Genomic DNA, 23,363 nt, shown 5'->3' on the forward strand with positions numbered 1-23,363 from the left:
TTAAACAAACAACAAACAGTGGCTAAACTAGCAACAGCAACTGATTTCATTTAAGAATCACAAAACACAAATGCAAATTTGGAAAAGTTAGGAAAATGTAAAGCCAGAACAATTAAAAAAAACTACACAGCTAACAAACTCAATCAGGATAGAGATTGCTCTCCATTAAGTGGAGCTGTTATCCATCACGCTTTCTGAATGTTAGACTATTAAATTCTTCTTCCTCAATTTCACCAGGTTCTGGCTCCTTGGAGTTTTGACAAGCAACCAATCGCCTTTTAATCTTCCTAGCATACCCAGGAAGAAGAAAGCCCTATGTAGGGTAGGAAGTCCAGTGGTGCTGATGCAGAGGAAACCACTCCTTCTGGATGCGACACCAGTCCAAGACAGGTTCCTTCCCCAGTGGTTTTCATTTACGGGTGATTCTTTAACTACGGGCACTATTGGCCTTGTAAATGTAATTTCCACCACACCATTGCCTTACAATATAAAGCGCCTTGGGGCAACTGTTTGTTGTGATTTGGCACTATATACATGTGCTCTGATGTCGCTGTTTATCTCCATAGAAACTACCCAACAATCTTTCATACAAACTGTTTAGGGACATTACAGTGTTGTGGTGGAAATTACGGCAATAGTGTGGGACAACTACATTTTGTTTAAAAAAAAATCACAACAGTTGTATGACACTGAATACCCCAATTATGTTTTGATTATTGTACTGATATTTTATTCAGAGATATTTTAAAACATTAGAAAAAAAAAACGTTTCTTTACCATTCATTTTTATCATTGAAGATCAAAAGTCTGGGTGTGGGACAAGCACAAAATGGCAATATTTGCATATAATGATGCTGAAAAAAGGTGAAAAAGTCATCATAGACTACTAGAACAAATTTCTTAACACACTTTCATTGTAAAGATAACTATAAAAGTGTGAAATTTCCCCTTTTTTTCTGTTTTTCATACAATATGATCAAAGGACATAATAAGTGCCCGTAGTCTAAGAATCACCCTTACAACTAGGTGGGGTGAGACAATACAAGTGAAGTGTTTGTCCAAAGATACAGACAGGTAGTATGACCATGAAATGAAACCAGGTCTATAAATTCAACTGAACTGCCTTCTCCACAAAAGAAATAATAAATACTTGTTGCTTTATTTGAGCAGTTTAAACTTACTCAGTTGATCCTATTGCAACCCATAAACAATATCTCACTGATAGGGTGCTGTAGAACTAAATCAGTCAAGGAATGGTGATGGTGGTAACAAACTGAGGCTGGATACAGGATTTTGAATGACAAATGTCAGTTTTCTCTTGCGGTAGGGTGGGACCTAATGTCTTGGGGGGGTACAGCCCCATTAAACGTAATTCTAGGGCCACCTATGCCACCCTTCATTTCCCATATTTGAAATTAGCGTTTCCATTTTTAGTAAATGACTTAATTGTGCCACGATGAACAAATAATGATCTTTGCCTGAACCCCAGAATTATTTCTCTCTAATTTTTTCTCATTGGCACTGAAACCGCATGACATTTCAGCCCCTAATGTGGGCTGCTAAAGTCACAGATGCATAAATCACTGTGTTGATGTGCTGACATGATGCCACAGTTCACATTACTTGATGTAACAATGTTTTTCTCTTTTGTGGCTCTTACTAAGCTCACCACTGGCACTGAAAACGTTGGCTGTCATCTCCACCATCAAAGAGCTGAAGCGTCAACAGACCCCGAAAAAACCTCAAATGGATCTAAACAACAAGCCCTTCCAAAGACCAGAGCATGATGACACTTTTGCATGAGAAAACCTCATTTGTCTGCAGAGCAGGAGTTGCTGAACAGCTGAATCAAGCTAAATCTCTGCTGTTAGAAATGTGTCACCCTCTAGTGGTCGAAGGAATAAGTGCACTGAACTCGGAGGCCTGCAGCACAAAATTTCCCTGCTGAGCCTTTGCATGTGTAAAAAATGTCTAAAAATGCAAGCACAGGCTATAGTAACAGATAGAGGGCCAACTTTAATAATACAAGTAAGTAAAAGTGTCTTTAAATATGGTATAAAAATAAATGCAGGAGAGAATAACAAATAATTATGTCCTACATAAGACAGGAGACAGCATTTTTGTAACTCTGAATGTGACTTTCCAAGTGCAATGAAAACCATCTGTGCTAATTATATGTAGTGCAATAAAATAATGCAAAGCAAAGTAAATGCACAATAAATAATCATAATATATGTATATATAGTGTATATTCATTCTGCACAACACTTCCCATAGCGTGACAAATTATCTGTGACGTCAGATCATGTAGAACAATTACACCGTTTAGATTGATTATCTTAAGATGTCATTTTATTCTTTTCCCACCTCTGTTTCTTTTTTCTCTATGACATCATTTGTTTCAGCAGGAAGTGAGAGAGGGGGCTCAAATCCGGCAGTTACGATGGAAAGAACTGGAACACTGGATTTTCTTTTTCTCACCAGTCTTGTCAGTCTAGTAACGCCTCGCTTCTGAGAACACTGGAGATCTATCAGGTACTGTAAGAGGAGAGAGAAGAAGCAGCCTCTCCATGGACATGCAACATCCCGTGGACAACAGACGAACAAGTGGCCCATCTGGCTGAGCCAGGAACGGATGGACGGATCCCAGAGAGAGGCGGCATTGATTTTTAGCATGATTTTTAGCATGATGTCACACGACTAGTCAGCCTCTTGGATGCTAATGATTTCCCCTGCGCTGGGAAGAAAGAACATGCAAAGAAATATAAATTTGTGAACGCAAACAGAGTGCATATTTAACACCAATATGGTGCTTTAAACATTCACAAGTTGCGTCTTACCTGGAAAGAACAGTCTTCAGAACAAGTTCTTACTTTTCTGTGGGAGCAAATAAAGCATATGTTGAGTGAAAATGTCAGACATTGTAAAGGATTTGTAGAATCATTCGAGTTATGTTGAGCAAAAATAGCCTGAAGGCCAAACTGAGGATAAACCATCTGTTCAGTTCCACCAGTTCAGAATTAAGAAAGAGGAAACATATCTCCATCATACTTTGTTTTTGCTAAAAACTCAAATGTTAAAACTTACTTTTCTAAACTGTCTCCTTATAACGGAGTATTTCACACAGTGAGGGTTAAATCCTGTTCTCACGCTCATGGATATGGATCCTGGAAAGTCATGGTTTAAAAGATCTTCCATAAATTGGAAAACCTTCACAGGTCTGGGAGGATCCATCACACCATGGAACTGCGTTGGATCCTGGATGGCAACTACCCACGCAGACAACCAGTCCATTGTCACCCCTTGAAAGTAACCATCTATCTGCCGCAGGCAGGTGAAAGGTGGAACCCCTCCAGCCACTGGAGTTCTCAACACTGAGGCACCTGCTTGATAGATCATGTCCAGAGACCGCAACATGGCAAAAATGTCTGATGTGCCCTTGCAATGCAAGTAATACTCCTCATCTGAGTCTCCAAAGTAACCGTTAATTAGACACAAAGACATTCCAAGCTGTACCTGGTACCGATGACATGTAGTTGTTGCCTTAGTGCACTGGTGAGTTTCCATGTCTCAGACCCATACAGTAACACCTGGACCCTACATAATTGGACTTTCTTTCCCTGGCAAACACCTCTGTCCACTAACCTAATGGCTCCAGGAGCTCTTCGCAGGTGTCTCTTGTACTTGGCGACCAAGGGCCCAAGGAGATACATTCCGCTGCCCAGGCAAATGAATGTCTCTACAAGTTTGACACTTTGTACCTTGATCAAGTTTTAACCATGGCAAGATTTTCAAGTCAAGTCTTATAGTATGCGCTGGTGTTGAGCTTTGCTACATCTAGAACACCACAGAACCACCCTGGGTGATCCCCAGGCAGACAACTAGTCCATTCCCACAATTCTAAAATAGCCAACTATCTGTTGCAGCCAGGTGAAACGTGGGTGTCCCCTTAACCTTCACCAGCTACTGGGGTCCTCAACACTTTGACACCTGTGTGCTGGATTGTGTACAGACAAATGGGTCACATGGCCAAAATGTTGTAGCTGGTGCTTCCTCACAATGCAAGTGATTCTCCTCATCTTAGTCTCACTTAGTAACCACTCATTTGATATAAAGTCATTGTAGCAGCACCCAAGGGTCTTGTGAAGACACCTTGTACCAAAGATGGCCAGCCATCGCCTTTGGTCAATGGTTACCATACAAGTCTCACAACCATACAGCAAGAGAGGCAGCACCAGGACCCCAAACACTTAAACTTTCATTTGCCTGCAAAGATGTCAGCATCACCAAACAGCAATCCAGTGACCAAGATTTTCAAGATGTTTCAAAATTTCTGTTTTCTGTCATGAACTTTGCCATACTTTGGCAATCCCTTGTATTTCCATGGAGCCCACAATGTGAATTCAAGTCTGGGAGCTGGCGCTGTGCTTCGCCACATCCACAACACCACGGAAACACCTTAGGTCCTAAATGGCAACCACCCAGGGTGACAACCAGTCCATCCCCACCTCTTGACAGTTACATGACATCACTAGGCATGTTTTACTACAGTTTGTTTTATGCATACATTACATGGTACAACTCTGGTGCATTACATCATCAAACAAAGGACTACATCACATTCATGGCCAACTACCACCCGTTGACTGTCATGGTTGTAGACCACGAACCTCTACAATGCAAAGCTGTGAACGTGAGAACAGGGCTTTAGGCATACATGTACTGATAAGCCAAATCAACACCCAAGATGTTTCCAAACTGTATAGCAGAAATAAACCAAATCACATTTTACCTCCAGTACACATCTCGCTACATTACAAGCAGATCTTTGGGCTGATTCTATGTGCTTTATTTTGGTGTCAGATTGTCCCCAATGTACAAAACTATTTCCAAACATGTAGCTGGTGTTATCATTTTCAGGGTAAATGTTTAAGTGGAGAGTTTTTGAAAAAGTGTTACAATCAAGCCAGAAACTTGAATATTACAAGTAAATTGACACCAAATTTAATACCCTATATTCCTGAAATATGGAGTGACATCCATTATATACTGTACAGTCACACAATGTTTTATATATATGTCTATTTAACCTTACCTGGAACTTTTAACAACTGCACCAAATAAATGTTAAAAAGTAAAGTGCAGTGCAACAGGAACAGAAGAACAACCAACCCCCCACCCCCCAAAAAAGAAGTTGTTTATATGACTATCAGTTTCACTTAGTTCCACATTATTAGTGGAGCAGATAACTGTAACAATCATTTCTGGAAACAAGCACCAAAACTGGGACACATACACCTTAGACATTACTCTTTTGCAAAAGCACATTAGCCACCTAAAGTTTCAATAGGCAGCCAGGTAGGGGTCAATTGAAGAATTACACAGGGGTCAAAATTTAAAAATGCTCCAATCATGTTGAAAACTATACCATGTTATTTGTCTGATCATGAAGTTGCACCAATTTTGGTAAAAAGTGGTGCAAATTATTGGTTGTGTTGATCGGATTAACAAATTGAATCGTTTTGACTGTGTTGAATGCTTGGCCTGTAAGGTAAAGGTCAAACAATGTCGACAAACATTGGATTCTATGGCATGTGACATATGTTACCCTGTAAAATGACAACTAAGCATGACACATGGTGCAAACCATTCCTTTTTTAACCCTATTAACTCAAGCAATAATATGAGATATACTTGAGCAGGCGCCGATGTGGGGGAGTGTTGATGGGGGATAGGAGGGGGTGGGGGGACGGAATGAAGCATGATTTAGTCCTGTGAAAAACAGTTTATTGTCTTTGTGTGTTGAGATAAGAAACAGCCAAATGATCCCCAGGCCGAAGACATTCCTCTGGAGGAAAACAGTCGGGCAATTTGACTTTCAGGCTTGATAAGCCTGTAATGTTATGGTTTGAGCATTGAAAAACACTTTTTAACAGTTCTACTTGAACAATCAAATCCCAATTATGAATTAAGAATATTCCCAATTATGAATTTGCATCTGTGTTCAAGAGTCATCACAGTCTGAGAATACACTGCCTTGCTAACCTCATTAATCATGACGGACACGCGAGGGGCCGTGGTTCTTGATGCCGCCGTCTTGCCAATTTTCCGGTAGATTAGGGCTGCACATAAGCCAAAAAGTACCAGCCCTGCTGCCATGAGACCAAAAATGAATAAATCCTCGACATCCTCAACAGAGAAAGGCGCCAAGCATGCCACACGCCAGGAACTCCAGGAGTCGAGAACATAGCCCGCAGGATACGTTCCATCTGGGCAGGTAGGATCCCCCGGTCCTGACCTTCTTGTAGAAAAAAATGGTGTCAATAGCGTTCAGAGACCAGCTGATCAATTCCATGGTTAATCCAATAGTAATCCAACAGATCCACAATCCAATAGAATTTGAGGAATTCACAGTCTGGTGAAGTAGGGACTTGAAGGTCAAAGCAGAGAACAGCGATAAGGGAGAGTGGAGGAGATGCATCATGTTTGCATCATGTTTTACAATAACTGGAGCAACTTTAACTTCTGACTCCTGTACAAACTGAAACTGACCTTTGTCACCATTCTTGGTGTTTTTACCCCATAACTTCATAACATTCAGTCATAGATAGTCCAAAGTATACCCTTTTGGAATAGTTATGATCAGACACATAATGTGGTATAGCTTTCAATATGATTGGAACATTTTTTTTAATTTTGACCCCTGTGCAATTCTTCATTGACCCCTATTTGGCCCCCGATTTAAAATTCAAATGGCTAACGTTATTTGTGTAAAATATATACCAAAAGGTATACACAGTCAAATTTTGGTACTTGTAACCAGATTTGAACAATTCCTCTGCAAATATTCTGTTATCTGCTGCACTATGTGTAGCATTCTCTTCAAAGAAAGGGGGATGTGATGATTATGGTGTTTTCCCTCTGACCACTAGGTGTCAGTGGTGTTGGGTGACTGTATGATAAGATGGAAGACAAGGTAACAGTACACACTCCTGTCCAGGTTGTGGCAGTAATGTGCTAACAGGTTGCCAACTACCAATAAACTCTCCAGAAGAAGAGGATGCCACCAACTAGATTAAAAAAAAAAAAAATTCACAAGGTAGCTACAAAGAGTTGTCCATTCATCATAAACAGACTTGTATATTTGAAGCAAGACAAAGCCTAGATATTTTGTTGAAAAGCTTCTGAAATGCAATGTTATGCCGCCAGGGAGCTAGCAAGCAGTGAGTAGCGTTGTGGCCATCAGCTCCATCTACACATTGCTTCTAAAATGGAATGCAGACAAGCTAAGTAAATGAATGACATAATATGCTATTGTGGGCATCATGTACACTTGCAGACCTGCCAACCTGTCCTTGTTTTTTCTACCAGACCTGCATTTGACATTAAAGTATGCTGGTTTGATTTGCCACTCAAAAAATGCGCAGAAAAACTCTCAAAAAACTTACTGACAACTTGTGCTGCATGCGTCTGTGTTTGCTGAAAAGCAAAATAAGAAGAGTTTGACCAAACACTGCACAATATTCTACACACAGCTAATGTGGCCAGCGAAACATGTCAGGTTGAGAGCGCTAGCATTGGCTGCTAACTGTTGTGGCCCATCTGTGGCTGTCCTTTCTGAGCAGTTTTATGATAAATATCCAAATAATATGGCTTGCTATGTGGTTAGTTGTACTAACGGACAACCTAAGAAATCTGTGTTTCTATCAAGTGAAATTTTTATTTAATGTGTATGTTAGCACCATTAGCAGGTATCAGTAGCTTGGTAGCATTAGCGCTGCCTGTCAACGTTAGCACTGCTACTCCACAATACCCGCACCCAAGCCACCTGTCATGGAAACCACCGCAAACTCAAACTATGTGTTAATGAAACACCCAAACTATGATTAGTTTATTAACTTTAGCTCATTTGGTGAGTATGAGATGGGGGCTTAAGGCTGTGTCACACTCTGGCTGATAGAGCAAAAGAATTAGTTGCCTATTTAAATTTTTGTCTGTCTGAAAATTCATCAGTCTCCCGTGGAGTTGGGGCACTAATGGACAGATGATGTCACATTTCCACTGACACCTGCACTGAGCAGAAGGATTTTCCTGATTTACACATACACATGACGTCATGTATCCTCACTCAAACAACTCGCACTGCATCTCCTCGCTGAGAGAAAGAGAGCGCTGTTTATTTCTTCAAGACATGGAGCTGTGCTTACTGTGTCGGTCCTTTCTCTGCTTGTGTTGTAGTTTTCTTTGGGCCCCTCCCCAATCGGACCGGGAGTGACATGTTTAACCGGATGTTCTCCTTGAATTGCTGGCTGTCTGAGTGGTGTCCAAAAAATAAGGTGGGCTTCATAGATAATTGGCAAAGCTTCTGGGGAAAACCTGGTCTTGTTAGGAGAGACGGCATCCATCCCACTTTGGATGGAGCAGCTCTCATTTCTAGAAATCTGGCCAATTTTCTTAAATCCTCCAAACCGTGACTATCCAGGGTTGGGACCAGGAAGCAGAGTTGTAGTCTTACACACCTCTCTGCAGCTTCTCTCCCCCTGCCATCCCCTCATTACCCCATCCCCGTAGAGACGGTGCCTGCTCCCAGACCACCAATAACCAGCAAAAATCTATTTAAGCATAAAAATTCAAAAAGAAAAAATAATATAGCACCTTCAACTGCACTACAGACTAAAACAGTTAAATGTGGTCTATTAAACATTAGGTCTCTCTCTTCTAAGTCCCTGTTAGTAAATGATATAATAATTGATCAACATATTGATTTATTCTGCCTTACAGAAACCTGGTTACAGCAGGATGAATATGTTAGTTTAAATGAGTCAACTCCCCCGAGTCACACTAACTGCCAGAATGCTCGTAGCACGGGCCGAGGCGGACCATTAGCAGCAATCTTCCATTCCAGCTTATTAATTAATCAAAAACCCAGACAGAGCTTTAATTCATTTGAAAGCTTGACTTTTAGTCTTGTCCATCCAAATTGGAAGTCCCAAAAACCAGTTTTATTTGTTATTATCTATCGTCCACCTGGTCGTTACTGTGAGTTTCTCTGTGAATTTTCAGACCTTTTGTCTGACTTAGTGCTTAGCTCAGATAAGATAATTATAGTGGGCGATTTTAACATCCACATAGATGCTGAGAATGACAGCCTCAACACTGCATTTAATCTATTATTAGACTCAATTGGCTTTGCTCAAAATGTAAATGAGTCCACCCACCACTTTAATCATATCTTAGATCTTGTTCTGACTTATGGTATGGAAATTGAAGACTTAACAGTATTCCCTGAAAACTCCCTTCTGTCTGATCATTTCTTAATAACATTTACATTTACTCTGATGGACTACCCAGCAGTGGGGAATAAGTTTCATTACACTAGAAGTCTTTCAGAAAGCGCTGTAACTAGGTTTAAGGATATGATTCCTTCTTTATGTTCTCTAATGCCATATGCCAACACAGTGCAGAGTAGCTACCTAAACTCTGTAAGTGAGATAGAGTATCTCGTCAGTAGTTTTACATCCTCATTGAAGACAACTTTGGATGCTGTAGCTCCTCTGAAAAAGAGAGCTTTAAATCAGAAGTGCCTGACTCCGTGGTATAACTCACAAACTCGCAGCTTAAAGCAGATAACCCGTAAGTTGGAGAGGAAATGGCGTCTCACTAATTTAGAAGATCTTCACTTAGCCTGGAAAAAGAGTCTGTTGCTCTATAAAAAAGCCCTCCGTAAAGCTAGGACATCTTACTACTCATCACTAATTGAAGAAAATAAGAACAACCCCAGGTTTCTTTTCAGCCCTGTAACCAGGCTGACAAAGAGTCAGAGCTCTATTGAGCCGAGTAATCCTTTAACTTTAACTAGTAATGACTTCATGACTTTCTTTGCTAATAAAATTTTAACTACTAGAGAAAAAATTACTCATAACCATCCCAAAGACGTATCGTTATCTTTGGCTGCTTTCAGTGATGCCGGTATTTGGTTAGACTCTTTCTCTTCGATTGTTCTGCCTGAGTTATTTTCATTAGTTACTTCATCCAAACCATCAACATGTCTATTAGACCCCATTCCTACCAGGCTGCTCAAGGAAGCCCTACCATTATTTAATTACCATTAATATGATCAATCTATCTTTATTAGTTGGCTATGTACCACAGGCTTTTAAGGTGGCAGTAATTAAACCATTACTTAAAAAGCCATCTCTTGACCCAGCTATCTTAGCTAATTATAGGCCAATCTCCAACATTCCTTTTCTCTCAAAAATTCTTGAAAGGGTAGTTGTAAAACAGCTAACTGTTCATCTGCAGAGGAATGGTCTATTTGAAGAGTTTCAGTCAGGTTTTAGAATTCATCATAGTACAGAAACAGCATTAGTGAAGGTTACAAATGAAAACTTAAAACTTTCCTTTTTGCTAAAGCTTATTATTAGGGCTGGATCAGGTGACCCTGAACCATCCCTTAGTTATGCTGCTATAGACGTAGACTGCTGGGGGGTTCCCATGATGCACTGAGTGTTTCTTTCTCTTTTTGCTCTGTATGCACCACTCTGCATTTAATCATTAGTGATTGATCTCTGCTCCCCTCCACAGCATGTCTTTTTCCTGGTTCTCTCCCTCAGCCCCAACCAGTCCCAGCAGAAGACTGCCCCTCCCTGAGCCTGGTTCTGCTGGAGGTTTCTTCCTGTTAAAAGGGAGTTTTTCCTTCCCACTGTTGCCAAGTGCTTGCTCACAGGGGATCATTTTGACCGTTGGGGTTTTTACGTAATTATTGTATGGCCTTGCCTTACAATATAAAGCGCCTTGGGGCAACTGTTTGTTGTGATTTGGCGCTATATAAATAAAATTGATTGATTGATTGATTGACATTTGGCCGAAAAGAAAGCCAGAATGAACCACGGAACAGCCGCAGGAAAAATACGACGAGCAGAGGACAGAAAGGCATACAAATGTGCAGGCAGTGAGAAAGCGCTCCGCCTGACCTCTGCTTTGAACACGCACAAAACTTTCTGATGGATTCAGCAGACATCAGCTGACAAGGAACTCATTTTGCAGATGGGAAAAGGACTTTTGTCAGACAAGAAGGAACACAAATGTGTAGAACCAATTCCTCGCAAGTTTCCTTGAGCTGCCTCAGTGTGACCAGAGCTTTAGAAAAATTACCTCAGAGGCTCCGGAATGTAAATTCAACTAATGTGAACTGTTTGTTCGTGTCAACTAAGTAAATCTGAGGTAGACAAACTGAAACTCCTGGAAGTGGATTTGAGGGTGAAAAAATAGTGAAACAGAATTTTTTTTTTTTCTTCAAACTGATTGCGTATTTTGCTCCTATTGGTTTGTCTATTTAATTGTTTGATTTAGGGGCCCTTTAGTTCAATTTACTTTTTACTTTATATTAAGTGCCTGTAAATGGCTTACTTTGTTTTAATGCACTCTGTCAGGAAGGATTGTTTTTTTCACTCAAGGCCATTCATTAACTTCTATTACAGTCATTTGGTAAACTTTGTTGTCAGGGTCTGGCCAGATCTACTGCAAGTGGTTCCACTTTTAAGTTCAGGTACACATTTGCACAGATTTCTGACAATAAATAAATTAGTATTTCGAAATCAACAATGTATTTTTTGTCTTTCTGATACTTGATTCTGTTTTTTCTCTCTGTTTGAGGTGCAGCTCGATCCAGAGATGGGAGTGGTGTTTACTTCTGCAACCCTTCTGTCCTGTGCACCTTTAAAATTTCCTGTATATTCGTTTGGAAATTGTTTTTGTCAGTTGTGTCGGTAGCATGGCCCAAGCAGAGGGTCACCCCTTTGAGTCTGGTATATATTGTGTCGGTAGCATGGCCCAAGCAGAGGGTCACCCCTTTGAGTCTGGTATATATATATATATATATATATATATATATATATATATATATATATACATACACACACACACACACACACACACTTTTTTTGGCCACACGCACATGTACATGAGCTGATTCCCACCTCCTTGCGTATTAAGTCAAATTCCAATAATTCCTTCAACATTGGCAGGTCTGTACTTGTAATTACCATCTGGAATAGCCAATAAAAAATGAGCAGTTCATTGTGGTGGGAGGTTGCCTCTATCTATGACATCACAAATGCTTGGAACATGTTAACTATGAGTAGGGGGAGCTTTAAAGACTAGTTTAAGATTAGCATCTGATTTCAGGATGTGCTGATATTGCTGGGCAATCTTTAAATTCTTACACATTTTGGATTTAATATTGATGTGGTGAGTTTGATATTGATCTATAACCGTGGCTTTGATGTTCTTGGTTTGTTTTTGCCCTTTTCACAGAGGTGTAATTTGTCTGAGTTTTGTAGTGTTGTCTAGCCCTTCTCTGGTTGGCCCAGTTTTGTGAGTACCTTGGTGGGAAAAAAAACTGCATAGTAGTTTTTGTGATAAATGTTCTCTTTGAGCACTTTGTGTTTTATGATACATATTTCATTTAATCATTGATGTGTGGGATGTAATATATGCATGTAGAATAAGGCTTTTCACAGGGATGTCCAGATAGTTGTTTTGCCCTGATCCCAGTCCGTGCAGTGTAATATTGAGAATCTGTCAATAGAGTCCCGATCCAACTATTTTCCACGATATTACATTTGAACACATCACACTGCAAGCACAATAAAGTCAATCCAATGTATATGCTTGAACAGCTCAGTAAATGCCTTAAAAACCTACCAATCAATCCAAGCTGCTTCTTAATGTTTTAATTTACTTTTACAAAGCAAACAGATTTTTTTACAAGGCTCTTACCAATTCCACTCAGTGGCACTTAACATTAAAGTTGTAAAAGTAGAGCACTCAGAGTAATATTGATTGACCAACATTGATGAAAGACTGGTGACTGTGTTTTAGTTATTAAAATACATTATCCCTTTATAATCATCGTATTGACTGTCTTCTTATTATTATTACTACATTCAAAATCTGTACAGTGGTTGTTCGCAGGAGGAAAACTCTGATGAGACACCATGATGAGAGAGAATCATGTCTTCATGTGGAAATTGCTACCTGATGGGCTGGTAAGAAGTGTATCACATACACCATCCATCAAAAATAGAATTGGTGCATTTTTGAAGTGAAGCAGAGCATAAATATGCTTTTGAAACGCTGCTGGTAAGCTAGCAGAAAGCTTTGATAGAATGATGGCTATCATCACAATGCTTATGAAAATAGCTGACGTGGAACGTAGACTTAACAGTGAGAGACTCCTCTTTACAAAACCTGATCCTGATTAAGAAATTGCTGTGATCAGCTGTCTGTTTTACACCCTTATTACCTCTGTGTTGATTGATTCAGCCTTATGATGCGACTGGCTCTCAGATCACAAGCATCTCAGTGAGCCTGTTTGTCTGTATACAACCCCTGGCAAAAATTATGGAATCACCGGCCTCAGAGGATGTTCATTCAGTTGTTTAATTTTGTAGAAAAAAAAACAGATCACAGACATGACACAAAACTAAAGTCATTTCAAATGGCAACTTTCTGGCTTTAAGAAACACTATAAGAAATCAAGAAAAAAAGATTGTGGCAGTCAGTAACGGTTACTTTTTTAGACCAAGCAGAGTTAAAAAATATGGAATCACTCAATTCTGAGGAATAAATTATGGAATCACCCTGTAAATTTTCATCCCCAAAACTAACACCTGCATCAAATCAGATCTGCTCGTTAGTCTGCATCTAAAAAGGAGTGACACCTTGGAGAGCTGTTGCACCAAGTGGACTGACATGAATCATGGCTCCAACACGAGATATGTCAATTGAAACAAAGGAGAGGATTATCAAACTCTTAAAAGAGGGTAAATCATCACGCAATGTTGCAAAAGATGTTGGTTGTTCAGTCAGCTGTGTCTAAACTCTGGACCAAATACAAACAACATGGGAAGGTTGTTAAAGGCAAACATACTGGTAGACCAAGGAAGACATCAAAGCATCAAGACAGAAAACTTAAAGCAATATGTCTCAAAAATCAAAAAATGCACAACAAAACAAATGAGGAACAAATGGGAGGAAACTGGAGTCAACGTCTGTGACCGAACTGTAAGAAACCGCCTAAATGAAATGGGATTTACATACAGAAAAGCTAAACGAAAGCCATCATTAACACCTAAACAGAAAAAAACAAGGTTACAATGGGCTAAGGAAAAGCAATCATGGACTGTGGATGACTGGATGAAAGTCATATTCAGTGATGAATCTCGAATCTGCATTGGGCAAGGTGATGATGCTGGAACTTTTGTTTGGTGCCGTTCCAATGGGATTTATAAAGATGACTGCCTGAAGAGAACATGTAAATTTCCACAGTCATTGATGATATGGGGCTGCATGTCAGGTAAAGGCACTGTAATGTCATTACATTATCAATAAATGCACAAGTTTACGTTGATATTTTGGACAACTGAAAGGATGTTTGGGGATGATGAAATCATTTTTCAAGATGATAATGCATCTTGCCATAGAGCAAAAACTGTGAAAACATTCCTTGCAAAAAGACACATAGGGTCAATGTCATGGCATAGGGTCAATGTCAATGAGCAGATCTGATTTGATGCAGGTGTTAGTTTTGGGGATGAAAATTTACAGGGTGATTCCATAATTTTTTCCTCAGAACTGAGTGAGTCCATATTTTTTTCCTCTGCTTGGTCTAAAAAAGTAACAGTTACTGACTGCCACAATCTTTTTTCTTGATTTCTTGGTGAAATTTCATAGACATCTGTCCATGACTTCCTGTTCCGGAGCACAGCGGTGTTCTGCTGTATCTGTTAGCTGTTTGAACTGAGCTGTTTGAGTTCTTTGAATTAACAGTCTTTTTCAAGACTTTTTTACTTTTTTTTACTTTTTCACCGTGCTCCAACGCCTAAGGAAGACCTCTAACGGTCGAAGCATCGCGACGGAGCTCTTTTATCAGCTGGCCTTCATCAGCGTTGGCAGGCTAACTAGCTTGCTAACGCTTTCGTTTTTATTTTTGTTTTATTTTTTAGCACTGTTGTCGTGCTGCTCCACAGCTTGCCTAGTGGATTTTTATTTTATTTTTTAGCACTGTTGTCATGTGTTACCTGTGCTGCTCCACAGCCTGTTCAGTGGATTTTTATTTTATTTTTTAGCACTGTTGTCGTGTGTTACCTGTGCTGCTCCACAGCCTGTTCAGTGGATTTTTATTTTATTTTTTAGCACTGTTGTCGTGTGTTACCTGTGCTGCTCCACAGCCTGTTCAGTGGATTTTTATTTTATTTTTTAGCACTGTTGTCGTGTGTTACCTGTGCTGCTCCACAGCCTGTTCAGTGGATTTTTATTTTATTTTTTAGCACTGTTGTCGTGTGTTACCTGTGCTGCTCCACAGCCTGTTCAGTGGATTTTTATTTTATTTTTTAGCACTGTTGTCGTGTGTTACCTGTGCTGCTCCACAGCCTGTTCAGTGGATTTTTATTTTTTTTTTAGCACTGTTGTCGTGTGTTACCTGTGCTGCTCCACAGCCTGTTCAGTGGATTTTTATTTTATTTTTAGCACTGTTGTCGTGTGTTACCTGTGCTGCTCCACAGCCTGTTCAGTGGATTTTTATTTTATTTTTTAGCACTGTTGTCGTGTGTTACCTGTGCTGCTCCACAGCCTGTTCAGTGGATTTTTATTTTTTTTTTAGCACTGTTGTCGTGTGTTACCTGTGCTGCTCCACAGCCTGTTCAGTGGATTTTTATTTTATTTTTAGCACTGTTGTCGTGTGTTACCTGTGCTGCTCCACAGCCTGTTCAGTGGATTTTTATTTTATTTTTTAGCACTGTTGTCGTGTGTTACCTGTGCTGCTCCACAGCCTGTTCAGTGGATTTTTATTTTATTTTTTAGCACTGTTGTCGTGTGTTACCTGTGCTGCTCCACAGCCTGTTCAGTGGATTTTTATTTTATTTTTAGCACTGTTGTCGTGTGTTACCTGTGCTGCTCCACAGCCTGTTCAGTGGATTTTTATTTTATTTTTTAGCACTGTTGTCGTGTGTTACCTGTGCTGCTCCACAGCCTGTTCAGTGGATTTTTATTTTTTTTTTAGCACTGTTGTCGTGTGTTACCTGTGCTGCTCCACAGCCTGTTCAGTGGATTTTTATTTTATTTTAGCGCTGTTGTCGTGCGTTGCCTGTGCTGCTCCACAGCCTGTCCAGTGGATTTTTATTTTATTTTTAGCACTGTTGTCGTGTGTTACCTGTGCTGCTCCACAGCCTGTTCAGTGGATTTTTATTTTATTTTTAGCACTGTTGTCGTGCTGCTCCACAGCTTGCCTAGTGGATTTTTATTTTATTTTTTAGCACTGTTGTCGTGTGTTACCTGTGCTGCTCCACAGCCTGTTCAGTGGATTTTTATTTTATTTTTTAGCACTGTTGTCGTGTGTTACCTGTGCTGCTCCACAGCCTGTTCAGTGGATTTTTATTTTATTTTTTAGCACTGTTGTCGTGTGTTACCTGTGCTGCTCCACAGCCTGTTCAGTGGATTTTTATTTTATTTTTTAGCACTGTTGTCGTGTGTTACCTGTGCTGCTCCACAGCCTGTTCAGTGGATTTTTATTTTATTTTTTAGCACTGTTGTCGTGTGTTACCTGTGCTGCTCCACAGCCTGTTCAGTGGATTTTTATTTTATTTTTTAGCACTGTTGTCGTGTGTTACCTGTGCTGCTCCACAGCCTGTTCAGTGGATTTTTATTTTATTTTTTAGCACTGTTGTCGTGTGTTACCTGTGCTGCTCCACAGCCTGTTCAGTGGATTTTTATTTTATTTTTTAGCACTGTTGTCGTGTGTTACCTGTGCTGCTCCACAGCCTGTTCAGTGGATTTTTATTTTATTTTTAGCACTGTTGTCGTGTGTTACCTGTGCTGCTCCACAGCCTGTTCAGTGGATTTTTATTTTATTTTTTAGCACTGTTGTCGTGTGTTACCTGTGCTGCTCCACAGCCTGTTCAGTGGATTTTTATTTTATTTTTTAGCACTGTTGTCGTGTGTTACCTGTGCTGCTCCACAGCCTGTTCAGTGGATTTTTATTTTATTTTTTAGCACTGTTGTCGTGTGTTACCTGTGCTGCTCCACAGCCTGTTCAGTGGATTTTTATTTTATTTTTTAGCACTGTTGTCGTGTGTTACCTGTGCTGCTCCACAGCCTGTTCAGTGGATTTTTATTTTTTTTTTAGCACTGTTGTCGTGCGTTACCTGTGCTGCTCCACAGCCTGTTCAGTGGATTTTTATTTTATTTTTTAGCACTGTTGTCGTGCGTTACCTGTGCTGCTCCACAGCCTGTTCAGTGGATTTTTATTTTATTTTTTAGCACTGTTGTCGTGTGTTACCTGCGCTGCTCCACAGCCTGTCCAGTGGATTTTTATTTTATTTTTTGGCACTGTTGTCGTGTGTTACCTGCGCTGCTCCACAGCCTGTTCAGTGGATTTTTGTTTTGTTTTTTGGCACTGTTGTTGTGCGTTACCTGTGCTGCTCCACAGCCTGTCCAGTGGATTTTTATTTTATTTTTTGGCACTGTTGTCGTGCGTTACCTGTGCTGCTCCACAGCCTGTCCAGTGGATTTTGATTTTGATTTTATTTTTTTTAGCACTGTTGTCGTGCGTTACCTGTGCTGCTCCACAGCCTGTCCAGTGGATTTTTATTTTATTTTTTAGCACTGTTGTCGTGCGTTACCTGTGCTGCTCCACAGCCTGTCCAGTGGATTTTTATTTTATTTTTTACCACTGTTGTCGTGCGTTACCTGTGCTGCTCCACAGCCTGTCCAGTGGATTTTGATTTTTATTTTATTTATTTTTTTGGCGCTGTTGTCGTGCGTTACCTGTGCTGCTCCACAGCCTGTCCAGTGGATTTTTATTTAGCGCTGTTGTCGTGCGTTACCTGTGCTGCTCCACAGCCTGTCTAGTGGATTTTTATTTTGTTTTAGCACTGTTGTCGTGCGTTGCCTGTGCTGCTCCACAGCCTGTCCAGTGGATTTTTATTTTTATTTTATTTTATTTTTTAGCACTGTTGTTGTGCGTTACCTGTGCTGCTCCACAGCCTGTCTAGTGGATTTTTATTTTGTTTTAGCACTGTTGTCGTGCGTTACCTGTGCTGCTCCACAGCCTGTCCAGTGGATTTTGATTTAGCACTGTTGTCGTGCGTTACCTGTGCTGCTCCACAGCCTGTCCAGTGGATTTTTATTTTTATTTTAGTTTTTAGCGCTGTTGTCGTGCGTTACCTGTGCTGCTCCACAGCCTGTCCAGTGGATTTTTATTTTGTTTTAGCACTGTTGTCGTGCGTTGCCTGTGCTGCTCCACAGCCTGTCCAGTGGATTTTTATTTTTATTTTATTTTTTAGCACTGTTGTCGTGCGTTACCTGTGCTGCTCCACAGCCTGTCTAGTGGATTTTTATTTTGTTTTAGCACTGTTGTTGTGCGTTGCCTGTGCTGCTCCACAGCCTGTCCAGTGGATTTTTATTTTTATTTTATTTTATTTTTTAGCACTGTTGTTGTGCGTTACCTGTGCTGCTCCACAGCCTGTCTAGTGGATTTTTATTTTATTTTAGCACTGTTGTCGTGCGTTGCCTGTGCTGCTCCACAGCCTGTCTAGTGTCGGATTCCCTGTTTGGGAATCCGCTAGCTTAGCGTAGCTACTAGCTCTTAGCCGTTTTAGCATGGCGGCTTCTCCTGTCTCTCCCGTACTTTTCTGCTCTGGGTGTGAAATGTTTAGTTATTCCTCGGCCTCTTTTAGCAGTAACGGTACTTGTAATAAGTGCAGCTTATTCGTAGCTTTGGAGGCCAGGCTGGGCGAATTGGAGGCTCGGCTCCGCACCGTGGAAAATTCTACAGCTAGCCAGGCCCCTGTAGTCGGTGCGGACCAAGGTAGCTTAGCCGCCGTTAGTTCCCCCCTGGCAGACCCCGTGCAGTCGGGAAGGCAGGCTGACTGGGTGACTGTGAGGAGGAAGCGTAGCCCTAAACAGAAGCCCCGTGTACACCGTCAACCCGTTCACATCTCTAACCGTTTTTCCCCACTCGACGATACACTCGCCGAGGATCAAACTCTGGTTATTGGCGACTCTGTTTTGAGAAATGTGAAGTTAGCGACACCAGCAACCATTGTCAATTGTCTTCCGGGGGCCAGAGCAGGCGACATCGAAGGACATTTGAAATTGCTGGCTAAGGCTAAGCGTAAATTTGGTAAGATTGTAATTCACGTCGGCAGTAATGACACTCGGTTACGCCAATCGGAGGTCACTAAAATTAACATTGAATCGGTGTGTAACTTTGCAAAAACAATGTCGGACTCTGTTGTTTTCTCTGGGCCCCTCCCCAATCAGACCGGGAGTGACATGTTTAGCCGCATGTTCTCCTTGAATTGCTGGCTGTCTGAGTGGTGTCCAAAAAATGAGGTGGGCTTCATTGATAATTGGCAAAGCTTCTGGGGAAAACCTGGTCTTGTTAGGAGAGACGGCATCCATCCCACTTTAGAGGGAGCAGCTCTCATTTCTAGAAATCTGGCCAATTTTTTGGGATCCTCCAAACTGTGACTGTCTAGCGTTGGGACCAGGAGGCAGAGCTGTGGTCTTATACACCTCTCTGCAGCTTCTCTCCCCCTGCCATCCCCCTATTACCCCATCCCCGTAGAGACGGTGCCTGCTCCCAGACCACCAATAACTAGCAAAAATCTATTTAAGCATAAAAATTCAAAAAGAAAAAATAATATAGCACCTTCAATTGCACCACAGACTAAAACAGTTAAATGTGGTCTATTAAACATTAGGTCTCTTTCTTCTAAGTCCCTGTTGGTAAATGATATAATAATTGATCAACGTATTGATTTATTCTGCCTAACAGAAACTTGGTTACAGCAGGATGAATATGTTAGTTTAAATGAGTCAACACCCCCGAGTCACACTAACTGTCAGAATGCTCGTAGCACGGGCCGGGGCGGAGGATTAGCAGCAATCTTCCATTCCAGCTTATTAATTAATCAAAAACCTAGACAGAGCTTTAATTCATTTGAAAGCTTGTCTCTTAGTCTTGTCCATCCAAATTGGAAGTCCCAAAAACCAGTTTTATTTGTTATTATCTATCGTCCACCTGGTCGTTACTGTGAGTTTCTCTGTGAATTTTCAGACCTTTTGTCTGACTTAGTGCTTAGCTCAGATAAGATAATTATAGTGGGCGATTTTAACATCCACACAGATGCTGAGAATGACAGCCTCAACACTGCATTTAATCTATTATTAGACTCTATCGGCTTTGCTCAAAAAGTAAATGAGTCCACCCACCACTTTAATCATATTTTAGATCTTGTTCTGACTTATGGTATGGAAATAGAAGACTTAACAGTATTCCCTGAAAACTCCCTTTTGTCTGATCATTTTTTAATAACATTTACATTTACCCTGATGGACTACCCTGCAGTGGGGAATAAGTTTCATTACACTAGAAGTCTTTCAGAAAGCGCTGTAACTAGGTTTAAGGATATCATTCCTTCTTTATGTTCTCTAATGTCATATACCAACACAGAGCAGAGTAGCTACCTAAACTCTGTAAGGGAGTTAGAGTATCTTGTCAATAGTTTTACATCCTCATTGAAGACAACTTTGGATGCTGTAGCTCCTCTGAAAAAGAGAGCTTTAAATCAGAAGTGTCTGACTCCGTGGTATAACTCACAAACTCGTAGCTTAAAGCAGATAACCCGTAAGTTGGAGAGGAAATGGCGTCTCACTAATTTAGAAGATCTTCACTTAGCCTGGAAAAAGAGTTTGTTGCTCTATAAGAAAGCCCTTCGTGAAGCTAGGACATCTTTCTACTCATCACTAATTGAAGAAAATAAGAACCCCAGGTTTCTTTTCAGCACTGTAGCCAGGCTGACAAAGAGTCAGAGCTCTATTGAGCTGAGTATTCCATTAACTTTAACTAGTAATGACTTCATGACTTTCTTTGCTAACAAAATTTTGACTATTAGAGAAAAAATTACTCATAACCATCCCAAAGATGTATCGTTATCTTTGGCTGCTTTCAGTGATGCCGGTATTTGGTTAGACTCTTTCTCTCCGATTGTTCTGTCTGAGTTATTTTCATTAGTTACTTCATCCAAACCATCAACATGCTTATTAGACCCCATTCCTGCCAGGCTGCTCAAGGAAGTCCTACCATTATTTAATGCTTCAATCTTAAATATGATCAATCTATCTTTGTTAGTTGGTTATGTACCACAGGCCTTTAAGGTGGCAGTAATTAAACCATTACTTAAAAAGCCATCACTTGACCCAGCTATCTTAGCTAATTATAGGCCAATCTCCAACCTTCCTTTTCTCTCAAAGATTCTTGAGAGGGTAGTTGTAAAACAGCTAACTGATCACCTGCAGAGGAATGGTCTATTTGAAGAGTTTCAGTCAGGTTTTAGAATTCATCATAGTACAGAAACAGCATTAGTGAAGGTTACAAATGATCTTCTTATGGCTTCGGACAGTGGACTTATCTCTGTGCTTGTTCTGTTGGACCTCAGTGCTGCTTTTGATACTGTTGACCATAAAATTTTATTACAGAGATTAGAGCATGTCATAGGTATTAAAGGCATTGCGCTGCGGTGGTTTGAATCATATTTGTCTAATAGATTACAGTTTGTTCATGTAAATGGGGAATCTTCTTCACAGACTAAAGTTAATTATGGAGTTCCACAAGGTTCTGTGCTAGGACCAATTTTATTCACTTTATACATGCTTCCCTTGGGCAGTATTATTAGACGGTATTGCTTAAATTTTCATTGTTACGCAGATGATACCCAGCTTTATCTATCCATGAAGCCAGAGGATACGCACCAATTAGCTAAACTGCAGGATTGTCTTACAGACATAAAGACATGGATGACCTCTAATTTCCTGCTTTTAAACTCAGATAAAACTGAAGTTATTGTACTTGGCCCCACAAATCTTAGAAGCATGGTGTCTAACCAGATCGTTACTCTGGATGGCATTTCCCTGATCTCTAGTAATACTGTGAGAAATCTTGGAGTTATTTTTGATCAGGATATGTCATTCAAAGCGCATATTAAACAAATATGTAGGACTGCCTTTTTGCATTTACGCAATATCTCTAAATCAGAAAGGTCTTGTCTCAGAGTGATGCTGAAAAACTAATTCATGCATTTATTTCCTCTAGGCTGGACTATTGTAATTCATTATTATCAGGTTGTCCTAAAAGTTCCCTAAAAAGCCTTCAGTTGGTTCAGAATGCTGCAGCTAGAGTACTGACGGGGACTAGCAGGAGAGAGCATATCTCACCCGTGTTGGCCTCCCTTCATTGGCTTCCTGTTAATGCTAGAATAGAATTTAAAATTCTTCTTCTTACTTATAAGGTTTTGAATAATCAGGTCCCATCTTATCTTAGGGACCTCGTAGTACCATATTACCCCATTAGAGCGCTTCGCTCTCAGACTGCGGGCTTACTTGTAGTTCCTAGGGTTTGTAAGAGTAGAATGGGAGGCAGAGCCTTCAGCTTTCAGGCTCCTCTCCTGTGGAACCAGCTCCCAATTCAGATCAGGGAGACAGATACCCTCTCTACTTTTAAGATTAGGCTTAAAACTTTCCTTTTCGCTAAGGCTTATAGTTAGGGCTGGATCGGGTGACCCTGGACCATCCCTTGGTTATGTTGCTTTAGACGTAGACTGTGTTTCATAATTATTGTATGGCCTTGCCTTGCAATGTGGAGCGCCTTGGGGCAACTGTTTGTTGTGATTTGGCGCTATACAAGAAAAAAGTTGATTGATTGATTGATTATAGTGTTTCTTAAAGCCAGAAAGTTGCCATTTGAAATGACTTTAGTTTTGTGTCATGTCTGTGATCTGCTTTTTTTCTACAAAATTAAACAACTGAATGAACATCCTCCGAGGCCGGTGATTACATAATTTTTGCCAGGGGTTGTATTACTTGATCTGCTTTGTGGCGGTGGTTTGACTATGCTTGATGAAGAGCTCTGTTAAATCAGAACATTACTCAGTTTAAATTGCTGGGAGCTGTCTGTGCAATGTGCAAATCTTTTGTCTTTTTGCCTACAGTTTGCTTTATTGACCTGCTACCTGTAAAAGCTTTTTGGTTGTGTTGTACCTGACAGTTTCTTTGCCCTCAAATTCACACCGAAGGTCTGCAAAATCAGGTCATGCTCACCGTTTGCTGAAATGTTTGGATACACATTGAAAATAACAGAACACTTTGTGAATGTCCATATATTTGTGGACTTCACTGAATTATTTTCCTGTCTTAAGTTTTTAAATAAGTTCTGATGTTCTGCAAAAGTTTGAGTTTACTGATATTGTATATCATTTACACTCAGATAAACCACATCCCACGCTGAGTCAGTGAGCTAATCC

The 23,363-nt window shown here is 40.4% G+C and overlaps 1 protein-coding gene across 1 annotated transcript in view; it reads right to left on the minus strand.

Moving 5' to 3' along the window:
• Positions 1-2,640: 2,640 nt before the first annotated feature.
• The window catches only part of LOC117523161 (regulator of G-protein signaling 7), a 212,956-nt gene continuing 192,233 nt past the window's right edge, over positions 2,641-23,363 (minus strand). The window contains exons 17-18 of the mRNA XM_034184598.1: positions 2,848-2,877; positions 2,641-2,747 (exon numbers count right to left, since the gene is read on the minus strand). Of these exons, the coding sequence (XP_034040489.1) occupies positions 2,857-2,877 (21 nt within the window). The 3' untranslated portion in view covers positions 2,641-2,747; positions 2,848-2,856. The remainder of the gene's footprint in view (positions 2,748-2,847; positions 2,878-23,363) is intronic.

This window comes from Thalassophryne amazonica, chromosome 13, assembly GCF_902500255.1.
Source record: "Thalassophryne amazonica chromosome 13, fThaAma1.1, whole genome shotgun sequence".
Classification (NCBI taxonomy): Eukaryota; Metazoa; Chordata; class Actinopteri; order Batrachoidiformes; family Batrachoididae; genus Thalassophryne; species Thalassophryne amazonica.